Source organism: Anomaloglossus baeobatrachus, chromosome 7, assembly GCF_048569485.1.
Source record: "Anomaloglossus baeobatrachus isolate aAnoBae1 chromosome 7, aAnoBae1.hap1, whole genome shotgun sequence".
Lineage (NCBI taxonomy): Eukaryota > Metazoa > Chordata > Amphibia > Anura > Aromobatidae > Anomaloglossus > Anomaloglossus baeobatrachus.
The window spans coordinates 76,439,185-76,455,948 of record NC_134359.1 but is presented as its reverse complement, the minus strand read 5'-3'; the positions used below and the strand labels follow the sequence as shown (position 1 = coordinate 76,455,948).

At 51.0% G+C, this 16,764-nt stretch overlaps 1 protein-coding gene across 3 annotated transcripts in view; it reads right to left on the bottom strand.

Annotated features, from left to right (window-relative positions):
- Nucleotides 1–16,764, bottom strand: part of COL18A1 (collagen type XVIII alpha 1 chain) — a 297,911-nt gene that overhangs the window by 41,535 nt on the left and 239,612 nt on the right. For all 3 annotated transcript variants that reach the window (XM_075317426.1, XM_075317424.1, XM_075317425.1), the window contains 4 exons: nt 6,330–6,383; nt 3,888–4,046; nt 2,866–2,919; nt 1,970–2,014 (listed from right to left, as the gene is read on the bottom strand). In XM_075317426.1, coding sequence (XP_075173541.1) covers nt 1,970–2,014; nt 2,866–2,919; nt 3,888–4,046; nt 6,330–6,383 — 312 coding nt within the window. The remainder of the gene's footprint in view (nt 1–1,969; nt 2,015–2,865; nt 2,920–3,887; nt 4,047–6,329; nt 6,384–16,764) is intronic.

The following is a 16,764-nucleotide window of genomic DNA, read 5'->3' as shown; positions in this document are numbered from 1 at the left end:
GTTGTGATGATATGTGAATTGTGGTAATGTGTTATGTGAGCTGTAAGGTGTAGTAGTGTTGTTAAGTTGGTTGTGTTATGATGTTTTGTAATGTTTTGTGCTGTGCTGTGAGGAAGCGGAGTTCTGCCCAGCAACAGGCACTGAACAGGGACAGGTAAAGTTAACACTTGGGATTAGACCTCAGTGGGAGGGGCTAGAGTGCAGGAAAAGAGACTGTTTTTCCTGTTAGGAATCAATTAGATGGAAACCTTGAACAAGAGGACAAGTCTTGTGGGTGTGTGTGTTGCATACCAGGGAGCAATATCATAAAAGAACCATAAGTGGTGACAGAGATCCAGCACACAGGCAGGTGGGTGAAACCTACCAAAGAAAGACTTGAAAGGGAAACTAATCCAATGCTGGCCACACATGGGGGACCTTAGAGAAGAAAAGGATCTGCCCATCTGTGGACATGTGAAGAAGGTAGCGGCTCTAAGAGTGGCCCTTGTCAGGGATAAGAGCTAATAGTGTGGGTGCAAGGTTCACAGCATAACACATTAAAGGGAACCTGTCACCACTTTTTTGGCGTATAAGCTGCGGCCACCACCACCGGGCTTTTATATACAGCATTCTAACATGCTGTATATAAGAGCCCAGGCTGCTGTGAGAACATAAAAAACACTTTATAATACTTACCTAACGGTCGCTCGGTTGGCCAGATGGGCGTCTCTGTTGACCGGTGCCGGCGTCGCCTCTTTCGGCCATCTTCGTCCTCCTTCTGACTCCTGTGTGCATGACGCATCCTACGTCATACACACTCGCTGTTACTGCGCAGGCGTACTACAATACTTTGATCTGCCCTGCTCAGGGCAGATCAAAGTGCACCTGCTCAGGACCTGAATGCCGGCAAGTGTGGATGACGTCGGAGGCGTCATGCACACAGGAGTCAGAAGGAGGATGAAGATGGCCGAAAGAGGCGGTGCCGGCACCGGAGAACGGAGACACCCATCTGGCCAACCGAGCGACCGTTAGGTAAGTATTATAAAGTGTTTTTATGTTCTCACAGCGACCCGGGCTCTAATATACAGTATGTTAGAATGCTGTATATAAGAGCCCAGTGGTGGTGGCCGCAGCTTATAGGCCCCAAATCTGGTGACAGGTTCCCTTTAACCCGTGCGACCCTGTAGCCGGAAGATGGAGGTACGGTATACAGGCAGAACAGATAAAGTGCCGTCACCAGAAACCGTGATGAATGTACTTTTGTAGACTTTTATAACCTACTGTTCTGGTTGCACAGGTCAAACAACAGAAACTCAAAATCACTCAATCATGGCAATGTACGGCACAGCATTTCATGAAACACCACAAAGTACAGTACATATCTGCCATGGAAAAACATCAAAGAGGATCGCTCCACTCTCCTTACAGATCTCATTGTGTAATCATCAAATGCTACAACTCTGGATTGATAAATTCCATTTTTCTGCCTGGAAATGTACGAATACTTTGAAAATCGACTGCTACCATTTTCCCTTTCTCGATAATAAAAATGTCCCTATGCAATCGCACGGTCGGCACTGATTGAAAAGTGTCATATTTTATGAACAAGGGAAATAGTAATGTCCAATTTATTCATACACTTCCAGGAGAAGTGGAAAGATCCTCGGTAAGTATTACGGCAACGGTCTAATGAGTAGTACACACAAGGGTCAATCTCCTCCGCATGCTGGGTCAATGTCTGTACCAACGTCTTAAGACACATGCTGGTAGAGCAAAGCACAGATCCATACTACAACGCATGCTGGGAGCTGGTCACCCATTACCTGGATTGCTGGATCAAGGGAGAAACGAGACAGAATCTCCCTCAAATAAGAGGGGATTGGGGACAAGGTGGTCTGCGAGACATTGGAAATAATTCCCAGAAAGTACAAAAAATTATTAAAGTACTGACAAATTGTCACTATTATATAAACATAAGTGATCAACTTACTTTTGGTCCAGGAGCTCCTGGAAGCCCAATTTCTCCATCTAAACCCTGGATAGGCAAAAAAGAAGCACATAATGAATGAACGATGCAAGCACAATCAAAACCAAAGGCTGCGTCTCTATGGGGCCGGCCATAAGTATGGGTGAAACTTGCTAGGGAGAGACTTGGAAGGGAAGTGACTCCAGTGTCGGCTAGACATGGGGGACTTAGGGTCCCGTTACACGTAGCGACGTTCCAGCGATCCAGACAACGATACGACCTGGTCAGGATCGCTGGTATGTCGCTACATGGTCGCTAGTGAGCTGTCAAACAGGCAGATATAAGTAACGACGCAGCAATGATACGGTTATCCTCGGCGGTCGTTGGGACAGTGTCTCACAGCAGCTATTCTTACGGGCGGTGAAAAGACAAAGCAAAAACACAGCGATGCATGCTGCCCAGCGGGACACCAACGATCAAAAAATGAACCAGATTGTTCAGGTACGATCGGCGATATCGCAGCGGGGGGGCGGTCGCCGCTATGTGTCACACATAGCGAGATCGCTAGTGAGGTCATTGTTGCGTCACAAAACCTGTGACGTTTCAGCGATCTCGCTAACGACATCGCTATGTGTGACGGGGGAGAGGAGAAAGATCTGCCCAGATAGGGTTTATTGCTGGGAAAGTGTTTGCTTTACTAAAGGAACTATAAAATTTGAGTTTGTGCCAATAACCTCTAGAGTTTAGAGACAGTTTAATGAAAGATGAATCCATAACAATGTGAATTTCCAGTTGGTTATAAGCAGTCACATTTCCTCCCATCTTTGTATTATTTTACCTCCTTATTTCCAAAACTTGTGTTTTAGTGTAATAATGTAAGTCTAGCTTGTCAGACAAGGGCCAGGATAATAAAAACCTACCCTGTCGCCAGCACGTCCTGGAGTCCCTGGGGTTCCATCTCTTCCCGGGGGTCCCTAAGTCATGCAAAAAAAGGAAACTAATAATGAAAATTATATGAACATGCGGCTACAACATTTTGGATGAAAATCAGACTGGAGATAAAAAGCAAATCTGACTTGTGGTCTTGAACGCAGATGTTACACTAGATGCATAGTATCTAAATGATGCAGGTCAAATTTGGAGAGAAAAGGATTAATAGACCGCGCTGCGGTAGAAAAGAGGATCCATGTAGAAGGATTGACTTTGTCTACGCGTTTCACTTATGGCTTTTTCCTCAGCTGTATATGATTTGCCCTGAGGAAGAAGCCATAAGGCTTTGAAACGTGTAGACAAATAAAATCATTACTTCTATATGGATCCTCTTCTCTACCGCAGCGTATTCTATGAACCCTTTTCTCTACAAATTTGAACTGCATCTCCACTTGGGTTCTGCTGCAGCCATATTAACGCCATTACAATGGTTGTGACTTTCACAACCACACTAGTTGAGTCTAGTCACATTTGCTGACCGTGTTTTAGGATAATACCCTACTTGCGCTTACTGTCTCTTCAAGCACTTTTAACCATTATCTAAATGATGATATCCAACCTCATGGATCATCATGGCCCGCTGTAAAGAGAATTTCTACTATAGTAGATCATGGGTTTGGTGAATAACTGGACTTAATGGGACATCCTAGCATTGACATGGGGCAACCACTAACATTTTCTGCCAATGACAGAACATACAGTTGTGCTGTGAATCCATGACCATCGCAAGTTAACACCTATTACTGGTTTCCATCCAGCTGACAAGTTTATTTAACAAAAATTGGCTAAGGGAGGGGTAAAAATAAGATATTCTGTTGCAACGATAGCAAAAAGCAACTATGTAGCTCTTATACAGTACAATTGTAAGCGTCAAAGTCATCTTTACTTCTGATATGATGAACAGAAATACAAATAATACAATACTATGCATCGATGGAGTTTAAAACATTACCGGAGGACCAGGAAAACCGGGATTTCCATTTTTTCCAGGGCTACCAGGTAGGCCAGGAGGGCCAGGGATTCCTGTGGTGTTCATTCCAAACGTTCCTGGTATTCCTGGCAATCCAGGTACGCCAGGAGGTCCAGGTGGGCCAGGGAGACCAGGAAGGCCCTGCAAAAACATAAGGAAGACATGGCTGAAACACAAAATTATAGCTCTAGAAGTTTAAGCTTGGACACTTAATTCTATGGTCAAAGGTAGTGATGAGCGAGCACTTAAAGGAAGACCCAGCGACACTGATGAGAGCTGTGTTCACCACCCGGTGCCTGCGAATAGTTGTAATTTACTGCTATTTACAGTCGCCAGAACTGCATTCGGGGATTGTGGACTACAATGAAGGACTTCATCGGAACATTTTTGATAATAAATTGGTGAATGAAGGATAGTGTGGGTGAGGGGAGTCTTTATTTACACAAACTATTTTTTTCTGTGTGTGCAGTTTTTTGTGGACTGCTGGTTTAATAATGCGGGAGTCTGATAGAGGTCTCTCAATTACTAACCCCTGGGCTTGATGCCAACTGACATCAACCCCCAAAAATATTACTCCAATTGCCACTGCACCAAGGAAATCGGGAAGACCTGTCAAGTGCCAGATTTGATACATCTAATGTGATGTGCCACTTCTGGGATGGCTGTGGGCTGCTATTTTTAGGCTGGGAGGGGCCATATGACCATGGGCCAGCCTCATAATAGTAGCCCAAAGCTCTCCTGCTTGATAACCTTGGCTGGTTATCAAAAATAGAGGGGACTCCACACGATTTTTTTTTTTCTTTAAATATATATTTATTTATTAGCTTAAACAAGGCTAAAGCACACTCTAGAGTCACTTTAAAGGTGCTAAAGAGTGCAAGTGTACTAATCCTGCTCTGATCTAACCTCTCCCTCCAAGATCAACTCTCCATGAACTGGCTCCAGAGCAGAGTGTGCCGCATAATGCACCCCCAGGTCTCATATAAGACCCAATGAGGCCCGCAAATCACAGTAATGCCAGTAGCCAACATGGCTTCGACATTACTGTGTATGTCAGGCAAACCCCACGTTTAATGGCTGCCTAATCGCAGCAAAATATGCAGGCCAGGGACTCTAGCATGGCACTCGAAATACTTGGCTGAGTAACAAGCGTACCAGTGCACCCCGATGCTCCATCAAGTATCGAGCACATTCACTCATCACTAGTCAAAGGTTATTCTTATGATGTTTACGAGTTTCATTCTTTGACATGTAAAAACTTCATGGTCGACGTCATAACCATTGTTATCGTCAGTGTTAGACTCATTTCACACTACGTCTGCAGACAGATACCCTCAATCACCAGACAAAAGTCAGAGTATTGTCCTTTTGGAGTCCATCAGGCTACTTTGTATGCTTGAGTTTACTTTTTGCTAAAGCATTGGGGACACACTACAGTATAAACAGCGCCTATGTCATTATGTATATCTATCAACACAGTGCTGGGGCCATGAATGCAAACATTAAGGCCCTTTCTGGGCTAATTTTATATACTCTATCCCCATTTTTGGCATATGTAGGGTTCAAATGCCTGTGTTGTGTCACAAACATCTCGAGAAGGTGAAGCAATGTCTTTGCCAATATCATCTCCTATGTGTGAGATATACATTTGTGGTTGGTTAATGGCTGCAATGAAGTTTATCGCTACAGGAAAGGGAGATAACTGTGATATCTCAGACACATTATAATACCAGAGGAATAAAGGACAACAAACTGGAGAAGCGTTTCACCCAAAGATGGGTAATTGCAACATAATTCCTGGTATCTTAAAAATGCACTGGCATGGTTCCTGAACCAACTACTTGCGTAAATGCCCTGCTTGGCTTCTTTCCTCTGTGCTTCAGCGCCTTCTACTTTAGTTTTAGCATGGCCTCCTAAAAAGCGTATTACCAAATCTGTCTTATGACATGAGTTTTCAGTTTCTAGAGCTTACCTTGAACATAGTAAATTTTCTCCAAAATGATTATCATGAATTTTAAGCCCACATGTGGTCTAACAAAGGATCTATACCAGTTGTCTCCATCCTCTAGCTCACACTCCAGAGCTCTCAGACAAAAGCTATATCTCCTGACCCCCATACACAGGAGGAAGGGGTCTTACAAGTGAGATAGTCCACTTTATCCCACCGATATCGGCAGTTTGGCTGATGCTTGCTGAATTTGCATGGAGGGCTGTAAAGTAGGAGCAGCATAGCTCCCATGAGGTTATTAGTTTGGGCCATTAGAGATGTAGAGACATAATGTAGATGCAAAAATGTGCCTATATTGTGCGTGTGTGAAACTGGTAATATTTTATTATTTATACTTCCAAGTAAAATATCCTCAGCATCTACTTCACTTTAGGGTGTACGAGATAGAATACATGAACCTTTTCATTTAGACTTACCCTGACGTTCTCGGTTTCACCGCCATATCCGGACCCTTCCATATCAATGAATGTCTATAAAACAGGAGGGGGAAACGTCAGTAAAATTAAAAAAAGACATCCCAGAATGTCTGTCAATTTAATTTTTATGGGGGTTGTCTGACACTGATCAGAATGATATAATGGTTATGGGGATTGTCCGGCCCTGGTCAGAATGGTATAATGTTTATGAGGACGGTCTGGCCCTGGTCAGAATGGTATAATGTTTATGAGGATGGTCTGGCCCTGGTCAGAATGGTATAATGTTTATGAGGATGGTCTGGCCCTGGTCAGAATGGTATAATGTTTATGAGGATGGTCTGGCCCTGGTCAGAATGGTATAATGTTTATGAGGATGGTCTGGCCCTTGTCAGAATGGTATAATGTTTAGGAGGACTGTCTGGCCCTTGTTAGAATGGTATAATGTTTATGAAGACGGTCTGGCCCTGGTCAGAATTGTATAATGTTTATGAGGACGGTCTGGCCCTGGTCAGAATGGTATAATATAGTGTGAGGTATCAACCGGCTGTATTACAAAGGGCCGGTATGTTTTGCAGAAGCGTGGGTGCTCTGCAATGTGAAGCTGGCTGGGATCTGTGGTTCCACAGGATTGCATTACATGCAGAGCCATGGAAGGGTGTGTGATGCTGATTACACACTCCTTACGACCTGTGGGTGTGGCTCCAGGGGTTAAAAGCAATCCTGTCTCTGAACCTGGGTAAAGTGTGTCTAGGGCAGTCTAGAGAGAGACTGGCTCCAGACGTCCAGTGTGTGTGCTGGAAACAAGTGAGAGCAGAGCCGGGAGCTCTGGGTGTTTCAGCATGCATGGAGGCTGATCACAAGGCTCTGATATTGAGTCTGAGGTGAGTGCAGCCAAGCCAGGCCAGGGCTGTAGAGCCGAATCTCTCCAGGAGGAGAGACAGACAGGGGTCTGCAGAGGGCCCTGGGTGCTGGAAGGTTGGCTAGAGCGGTATGCTGGCAGGAGCCAGAGAGTGGGGAAGTTGCTAAACTTTCATTATGGACTTATTATTTATGTTTGAGGGCAGTTTATGCTGAGTGTTTTTAAATAAACTGCCGGAATTTCTATGAAGAGACTGTGTACGTGTATTGCTGAAGCTACCTCACACCACTGCAAGCGAGTGAAACCCCCACGTTGCAGGGCGCAACGTTACATATGGTGTCTCGAATGCGGGCATGCGGTCTGGTTGCTAGGGGCAACGGCCTAGGACATATTCCTGTGGACACGGACTGCTTGCGGTGGATCGGCGGGTTCCCGAAAATTTTTTGAAGCGGTTTGCGGTGGATCGGCGGGTCCACGAAAATTGTCTGCGCACTCAGCAGCTGGCGGTGGATCGGCGGGTCCACGAACAGGGACAGCGCTCTCAAGCACCTGGCGGTGAATCAGCAGGTCGTTGGGGGACCCGTGCTGTAGGGGCGAGAGTCCAGCGACTGGAGGTTCCAGGCCAGCCGGAATTGCGAGGCCCTGCTTGGTGAGCAGTGATACACCACAAGCTGGAGACCCTGGTTGTACGGGCGGTACAACCCGGAAAGGTTAGTGGTTCTCTAACCCCCCCCCCCCCTGTCTTTGACCACCGGGTATTACCCATTGGAGCGCCCCTCCTGTGCCTCTTTTCGTTGCAGCATGGAGGAGCTCCTGAACCAGCTGCTGCAGAGCCAGCAGCACCAACAGCATGTGCCTGGAGGTCCAGTGACAGCAGTGGGGGCTAAAAGCCAAAAAGAGGGAATGGTCCCTGCGGACGTTGTGGAGGAGCTGTACCAGTTCCTGGTCCAGGGACAGCAGGAGCTGTCAGTGTGTAGCGATGTCGCAGCCATGGACCAGTTTGAGCGTACCCTTCGGGGGCCAGTATGCACACTGGGTGCCCAGGGAGACAAGGGCAAACGGTGTGAACTGGGGGCTAAGGACATTGCATGGAAACCGCAAAAGGGGGTGGAGTCCCAGAAGGGAATAGTAGCCCATAAGGGGGTGGAGTCCCATAAAGGGGTGGTTGCCCATAAGGGGGTGGAGTTCCATAAAGGGGTGGTTGCCCATAAGGGGGTGGAGTCCCAGAAAGCGGTGGTCCCCCAAAATGGTGCGGAGCATCCCAAATCCAAGGGTGAAGTGGCGCAGATGGACTTTAGCCAGGGAAAACAGTGTTCATGCTACAAGTGTCCGGTTTGCAGTATAGACCACCCATCCGACGAGAAGCCACGTTTGTGTTCCGTGGAAGTGGATGGGGAATCTGTAACAGGAATCGTAGACTCAAGGAGCTTGGTGACCCTGGTGAGGGCCACCTCTGATGTCCACTTGATTCCAGGAAGGAAGATCCACGCCGGCTGCACCCACAATAATGAGACAGAATACCCGGTATCCAGCGTGGTCATTAAGACAGCCAGGGACAGTGGTTCTCATGATGTTTGTGTAGTCTCAGATTTACTGCACCCAATTATTATAGGTTGGGACTCTAAATTATTTGTGCACTTGTGGAAGCAGGGGGACGTATCCGGTTGCTTGTGTAAGAGCCGGAACAGCCCAAAGGAAACCCCACCACATTGGGAGGTGAAAAGGGGTCCTTGTTGGGGAGTTATGAGTGGTAAGGAGGAGATAGCACCTCCTAAAATTGACTGTCCTAAGTTAGGGGTGAGGACCGAACCACTCGGTTCTGCGTGGACTACAGGGGGCTCAATGCGGTCACGGTCGCCGATGCGTACCCAATGCCACGCATCGATGACCTGCTCGATCAGTTGGCCGGGGCTCAGTACCTGACCATCATGGACCTGAGCCGGGGATATTGGCAGATCCCCCTGACTCGCAAGGCCAGGGAACGCTCTGCCTTTATTACCCCATTTGGACTGTACGAGTCCACGGTGATGCCATTCGGGATGAGGAATGCCCCTGCCACTTTCCAGCGGATGGTCAACACCCTGCTCAAGGGACTTGAAGGGTACGCGGCCGCGTACCTGGATGACATTGCCGTCTTCAGTCCCACCTGGGAGGACCACCTAGAGCATCTAGCACAGGTGCTCAGGCGGATCCACCGGGCAGGTTTGACCATCAAGCCGGGAAAGTGTCAGCTGGCCATGAGCGAGGTCCAGTACCTCGGTCACCGGGTAGGTGGGGGAACGCTGAAGCCCGAGCCTGAGAAAGTGGAGGCCATCGCATCCTGGCCCACCCCCAGGACCAAGAAGCAGGTGATGTCCTTCTTGGGGACCGCTGGGTACTATAGGAGGTTTGTTCCATGCTATAGTAGCCTGGCAAAGCCCTTGACGGACCTCACCAAGAAGAAGCTGCCCTCTGCAGTCGATTGGACAATGGACTGCGAGACAGCCTTCCGGGCCCTAAAGGACGCCCTGTCCAGCCCGCCCGTGCTACAGGCAGCCGACTTCACGCGGCCGTTTGTAGTACAGACCGACGCCAGTGACTTCGGCCTCGGTGCGGTGCTCAGCCAGGTGGACTCTGCGAGCCAAGAGCACCCAGTCTTGTACCTGAGCAGGAAGCTGTTACCAAGGGAAGTTGCCTATTCCACGATGGAGAAGGAGTGCCTGGCCATAGTGTGGGCCCTGCAGCGTCTGCAACCCTATCTATACGGGCGCCACTTCATCGTGGAGACGGACCACAATCCCCTCAGCTGGTTGCACACCGTCTCTGGGACGAATGGGCGATTGTTGCGATGGAGCCTTGCGCTCCAGCAATACGACTTCACCATTCGCCACAAAAGGGGCCGTGACCACGGTAACGCAGACGGGCTGTCCCGACAAGGAGAGGTCGCGGACGGGCGCACGGGGGAACACCGGAGTGTGCTGCCCCCTAGCGCCCTCAAAAGGGGGGAGGTGTGAGGTAAATCCTGGGATATGAAGAGGAATTATGACTAGAAGTCATAATTGCTCTCATCACTCCCTGGCAGTGCCCCCCTCCCTTCTTGTGCTCAAATGTCCAGCATCTGTGAAGGTGTCACCCCCCCCCCCCCCTTTCCTTCACACAACTGGTTTAGCAACAAACTCCATGGCCATGTCCTGTGATATGGAAATTAGGTGGCTTTAGGACAATGGACACAGGATGACTCCCTGCCGTCACCCTGTAGTAGGAGCTGCTAGCTAGTTAGCAAGGCTATGGAAATAGCCAGACAGAACGACTCCAGTAAAAAATGGTTCATATCTCGCAAGCCATATTTCCGATAAATATGGCAACCATAAAAATGGTGTCTCCGCATGTGGACGATGCCGGCACCCCCTTTTTATGGGAGCAGGACATTGGGAAATGCCCCAGGCGTGATATCAGCCAATGGGGAACTGGCAGACAGGTCATGAGTCCCCTCGTTCTGTAGCTAAATTCATAACTGTCACAATGAGAGCATTGGCGTCCGCCTACGACGCTCCCAGGCCAAGTTATGGCCATATTCCATGTTGTGGATTTTGTCCATAACTCCAGCCAGGGGTGGAGCAGTGCTCCCTCTGAGGTCACTAAAGGTAGGAGGGGACCTGGATTGCCCAGGTTGATAACCCTACTTCGGCCATTTTCCAGTGTTCTTCTGCTCGGGGGCCTGGTTGGGAAAGACCTGTGAGAGAGTTCCTAGAAACCTGGTCTATGGCGCCCCCCTGTGGCCAGACGCACAAGGTAACTGATTGAATTGCATACCTGTTGTAAACCATGCTTTATCTGTAACTGTACTCTGACATATGTATATTCTGTAGATTCCCTATTGTATATATTGTAGTTTCTAGTGTGCTTTAGGCTGATTAAATTATATAATTAATCTTGGGCTGTTCTGTTATCTCGATCTTGAATCCCACGTCTGTGTGTTCGGCTAATAGTTACCGTGAAGCGGTTGGTGGCAGCGAGTTGTGCCAAGGATTATTGTGGGGAGGCCAGTGAGACTCCGGAAGATATTATATATTCCGCCCGCGGAGGTCGGGGGAATATATACCCTACTCTCACCGGGGACCCTTCAATAATCGGCATAAGTAGTATAGCGGCCTCCTTGCTTATTGTCGGGCAATTCCATAATTGGCCTGACTATAAGAGGGGCGCTAGAGAGCGCATCACGTGCTCTGTCTGTCGGTCGGGAGGTATAAAGGAGGGTGACCCCCACTTGTTACCCCCCGATTGTGACGTACTGGTAGCCAGCGCGGGGGATTTCTGAGTGACCCCCCCGGTGGTTTGTGACATATTTGTGAGGTAAATCCTGGGATATGAAGAGGAATTATGACTAGAAGTCATAATTGCTCTCATCACTCCCTGGCAGTGCCCCCCCTCCCTTCTTGTGCTCAAATGTCCAGCATCTGTGAAGGTGTCACATCCCACTTACACCTCCAACAGCCATCTCCTCTGATATGGAGATGAGATGATGTGAGGACAATGGACCCAGGATGACTCCCTGCCGTCACCCTGTAACAAGAGTTGTATCTCATTAGCAAGGCTTGGAAGTAGCCAGACAGAACGACTCCAGTAAAAAATGGTTCATATCTCGCAAGCCATATCTCCGATAAATATGGCAACCATAAAAATGGTGTTTGCGCAGGCGGACGATGCTGGCACACCTTTTTTATGGAAGGGGGAGCTTGGGAAATGCCCCAGGCGTGATATCAGCCATATGGGAACTCGTAGACAGGTCATGAGTCCCCTCGTTCTGTAGCTAAATTCATAACTGTCACAATGAGAGCATTGGCGTCCGCCTACGACGCTCCCAGGCCAAGTTATGGCCATATTCCATGTTGTGGATTTTGTCCATAACTCCAGCCAGGGGTGGAGCAGTGCTTCCCTGTGAGGTCACTAAGGTAGGAGGGGACCTGGATTGCCCAGGTTGATAACCCTACTTCGGCCATTTTCCAGTGTTCTTTCGCTGGGGGCACGTGTAGGAAACATCTGTGGGAAGGATCCTAGAAACCTGGGTACAGCGCCCCCCTGTGGCCAGACGCAACAAGGTAACTGCTGGAACTGTGTATGCCTGTTTGTAACCCATGCTTTGATTGTAACTGTACTCTGACATAACTGTATATTCTGTAGATTCCCTATTGTATATATTGTAGTTCTAGTGTGCTTTAGGCTGATTAAATTATATAATTAATCTTGGGCTGTTCTGTTATCTCGATCTTGAATCCCACGTCTGTGTGTTCGGCTAATAGTTACCGTAAATCGGTTGGTGGCAGCGAATTGTGCCAAGGATTATTGTGGGGAGGCCAGTGAGATTCGGGGAGATTTTATATATTCCGCCCGCGGAGGTCGGGGGAATATATACCTTACTCTCACCGGGGACCCTTCAATAATCGGCATAAGTAGTATAGCGGCTTCCTTGCTTATGGTCGGGCAATTCCATAATTGGCCTGACTATAAGAGGGGCGCTAGAGAGCGCGTCACGTGCTCTGTCTGTCGGTCGGGAGGTATAAAGGAGGGGTGACCCCCACTTGTTACCCCCCGATTGTGACGTACTGGTAGCCAGCGCGGGGGATTTCTGAGTGACCCCCCCGGTGGTTTGTGACATATTGGTGGCATAGCGGTGGGATCGAGATAATAGTGTGTGTGAGTGTGAGACCCATACTCCCAGACACTAAAGACTGCCTGCAGCAGCTGTGGCTGCTGGGGTCTTCAGACTAGCTCAACACTAGAGTGTCAGAGTGCAGATACTGTAAGGTGTGTGGAGGCATCAGGTGTCAGTTCTGTGTCAGTGACCAAAAGTCTGCAAGAATGGCTGAGAGCACCAGGAGCAAAGCCAAAGGAATGGCCGATGCTAAGGCCAGAGACGATGAGGAGGTTGTCCACGAGTCCTCCAGGAGCTCGACGCCAGAAAACAGCTCTGCAGAGGACATTGCACAACCGGGCACTGCTGGACAAGATGAGGAGCAGCTCGCCCAAGGGTCCTCAACGAGCCAGGTGCCAGCCCTCCGCTCTGCAATGGACAGTGAATCACCAGGCTCCGCAGCGGGCCGCAGATCACCACGTGCCATTCCACCGAGCCTGGGAGGCTCGGATAGCCTTCTTCAAATGGCTATGGCCCTACGCCAGGCTGGAGACCGGGAGGGCTACAAGGAACTCATGGCCGAGCGTGAGCGGCAAGCAGCGCGTGAAGAGCGCCAGGCAGAGCGTAACTACCAGCTGCAGCTAGCTCAGCTCCGGCCCTCATCAGCCACCCGTGACCTTCCAGACACCAAACTTCCAAAGGTCCGTGTTGAGGACTTCCCAGTGCTGGAGAAGGATGGAGACTTGGACTCTTTCTTGACTGCTTTTGAACGGACTTGCTTGCAGCATCATCTGAACAAGGACCAGTGGGCCAAATACCTGACCCCCCGTTTAAGGGGTAAGGCCCTGGATATCCTTGGGGACTTGCCTGCTGAGGCGGATCAGGGCTACGACACCATCAAGCGGGCCCTGATCCAACAGTACAACCTCACTCCAGAGTCCTACCGCAAGAAGTTCCGGAGCCTACAGAAGGGACCAAAGGACTCCTGGGCTGACCACCGGCGGGCACTTGCCCGAGCTGCCGACCACTGGACCCAAGGCCTGCAGCTTTCCACCGGACCGGAGATCCTGGACTTGTTCATCACGGAGCAACTCTTGTGGAACTGCCCTGAGGATCTCCGCCAGTTCATCCGAGACCAGAAGCCAAAGGGGTCCACGGCTACAGCTGCCCTTGCCGATGACTACACCAACAACCGGGCCCCTGAGGCCAGGAGAGCGGCCACCAGCAGCACCTGGAGAGGGGGTAAGATGAATTCTGCGACTGCCCCACCTGCCCCTAGACTGCAGGGGGTGTCCCCCTCAACTCCCCTCTCCAGGCCCGTGGCAGAATCAAGACGGTGCCACCAGTGCAACCTACCTGGACACTTCAAGGCCATGTGCCCTCAGCGTCCCAAGGCCCCGGCTCCGTCCCCGTCCCAAGGGCCGCCCAAGGTGTATTGTGTGGGTGGGGGTGGTGGTAGGTCCCTGGACAGCTTCCAACCTGTCACCGTCGGCCGGTCTGTGACCATAGGACTGCGAGACAGCGCCTCGGAGGTGACTCTGGTGCGGCCTGAGATGGTGTCCCCCCAACACTTGATCCCTGGAAAAACCCTCGCTGTCTCCGGGATTGGAGGCATTGACCCGGCGCTGCCTGTTGCTGACGTTTATGTGGACTGGGGCGCAGGGCGAGGGGTGAGGGAGGTGGGGGTAACTGATCGGATCCCTGCAAACGTGCTACTTGGGACAGATTTGGGGCAGATAACCTCCCAGTTTGGGCCCCAACCAAGGGCTGAACCTTCAGCCAGTACTGACATGCCTCCGGACAATGTTAATGTGTTATCTATGAATGATGTAAGGGAGGAGGGAGTGAACTCTGATATTTCTGCTTGCATAGACACCATAGACACACACTCAGCTGCAGCTGTGACAGGGGAGGGGGTCAGAGAAAGGTGTGACAATGCCTCTACAAGTAACCAGCCTGTGAGCTGGGATCTGTTGCCCTCTGCAGGGATAAGCAGAGAGCAGGGTGCTGCAGGGGGAGGACCAGTGTGTGGGGTGGGGGCTACCACAGCAAATGTGGGGTCCCCAGAGATTTCACAGCGGGGTTCTGTTGCTGCAGGAGGGGAACAGGCAGGTGAGATTGGGGCCGGTCCAGGAGCGGAAGTGCTCCCAGGTAAGATCTCGGTGCATGGTTCCCCCACAACCGGGGTGTCAGGAAGCCAGGTAGGTCTGCCTGAACCGGCGACTTGGTCAGGAACGGAGGAGGAGCAGGCACGACCCACGGTCGCAGCGGCTGTGGCCGCTGTCACCCGCAGTGGGAGTGCTGGAAGCCAAGGGGCCTCCCGGAGGTCCGATAGCTCTTCCCCTTCTGACCAAGTGGCAGCCGAGTCAGGTGGAGGCCAGGACACAGGTCCCGGGGTACTGACCGAAGATGTGACAGTCTCGTCGATTCTGGCCACATCTGGTCAGGGGTTTCAGGCAGCGTTAGAAGCTGACGACAGCCTGAAAGCTCTAAAGGAGCAGGCGGCACAGCCTCCCTCGGACTCGGACCCGGAGCGAGTGGTCTGGGACCAAGGACGGCTGTACCGGGCCACGGTCCAGCAGGGTTCACCGGAGGCGTGGCCCAGGGACCGACAGTTGGTGGTACCCTATCCGTTCCGGACGGAGTTGTTGCGGATCGCACATGAGATTCCGATGGCCGGACACCTAGGGATCGCTAAGACCAAGGCCAGGTTAAACCAGCATTTCTACTGGCCAAAAATGGGGGCCGATGTGGCTGCCTACTGCCGTTCGTGTGAAACCTGTCAGAGAGTGGGGAAGGCGGGGCCACGCCCCAAAGCCCCACTAGTATCTCTGCCAATCATCGATGAGCCTTTCAGGAGGGTGGCTGTGGATCTGGTCGGCCCGCTGGCCATCCCCAGCAGCTCCGGGAAACGCTTCATACTGACGGTAGTTGACTATGCCACCCGGTACCCAGAAGCAGTGGCCTTGTCGTCCATTCGGGCTGACAAGGTGGCCACCGCATTGCTGGAGATTTTCTCCCGAGTGGGTTTTCCCCAGGAAATGCTCACTGACCGGGGGACCCAATTCATGTCCCAGCTGATGGAGGCCCTCTGTAAGCAAGTCCAGGTGCGACATCTGGTGGCCAGCCCGTACCATCCACAGACTAATGGCCTGTGCGAGCGGTTCAATGGCACCTTAAAGCAGATGCTTAAGATGTTGGTCGACTCCCATGGGCGTGACTGGGAGCGGTATCTCCCACACCTGTTATTTGCTTACCGGGAGGTTCCACAGGCCTCAACAGGATTCTCACCGTTTGAGCTCCTGTACGGGCGACGTGTGCGGGGCCCCCTGGCTCTGGTGAAAGAGGCTTGGGAAGGGGATTTGGCCACCCCTGGAGTGTCGGTTATCGAGTATGTCATGCGCTTCCGGGACAAAATGCAGGCCTTGACGCAACTGGTACACGACAATATGGCTCAAGCCCAGGCCGATCAGAAGCGTTGGTACGACCAGAACGCTTGTGAGAGGACCTACCAAGTGGGTCAAGAGGTGTGGGTACTGGTCCCCGTACCACAGGACAAGCTTCAGGCAGCCTGGGAAGGCCCATACCTCGTGTACCAGCAGCTCAACCCTGTGACGTACCTGGTCACCCTGGACCCTGCCCGTGGAAGGCGGAAGCCCTTCCATGTGAACATGATGAAGGCACATCATGAGCGGGAGGCATGTGCGCTCCCCGTGTGCAACCTGCCCGAGGAGGGAGAAGCGGAAACCCTCTTGGATATGCTAGCCCAGGTTAGGGCAGGCGGATCCATTGAGGATGTGGAGGTTGGCCACCAGCTCTTGGAGGACCAACGGTCCCAGCTGTGGGCCACCCTACACCCCTTCCGGGGGTTGTTTACCAACCAGCCCGGAAGGACTGACTTGGCTGTCCATCACGTGGACACTGGGGATCATCCCCCGATCCGGCGTTCAGCATATCGGGTCTCC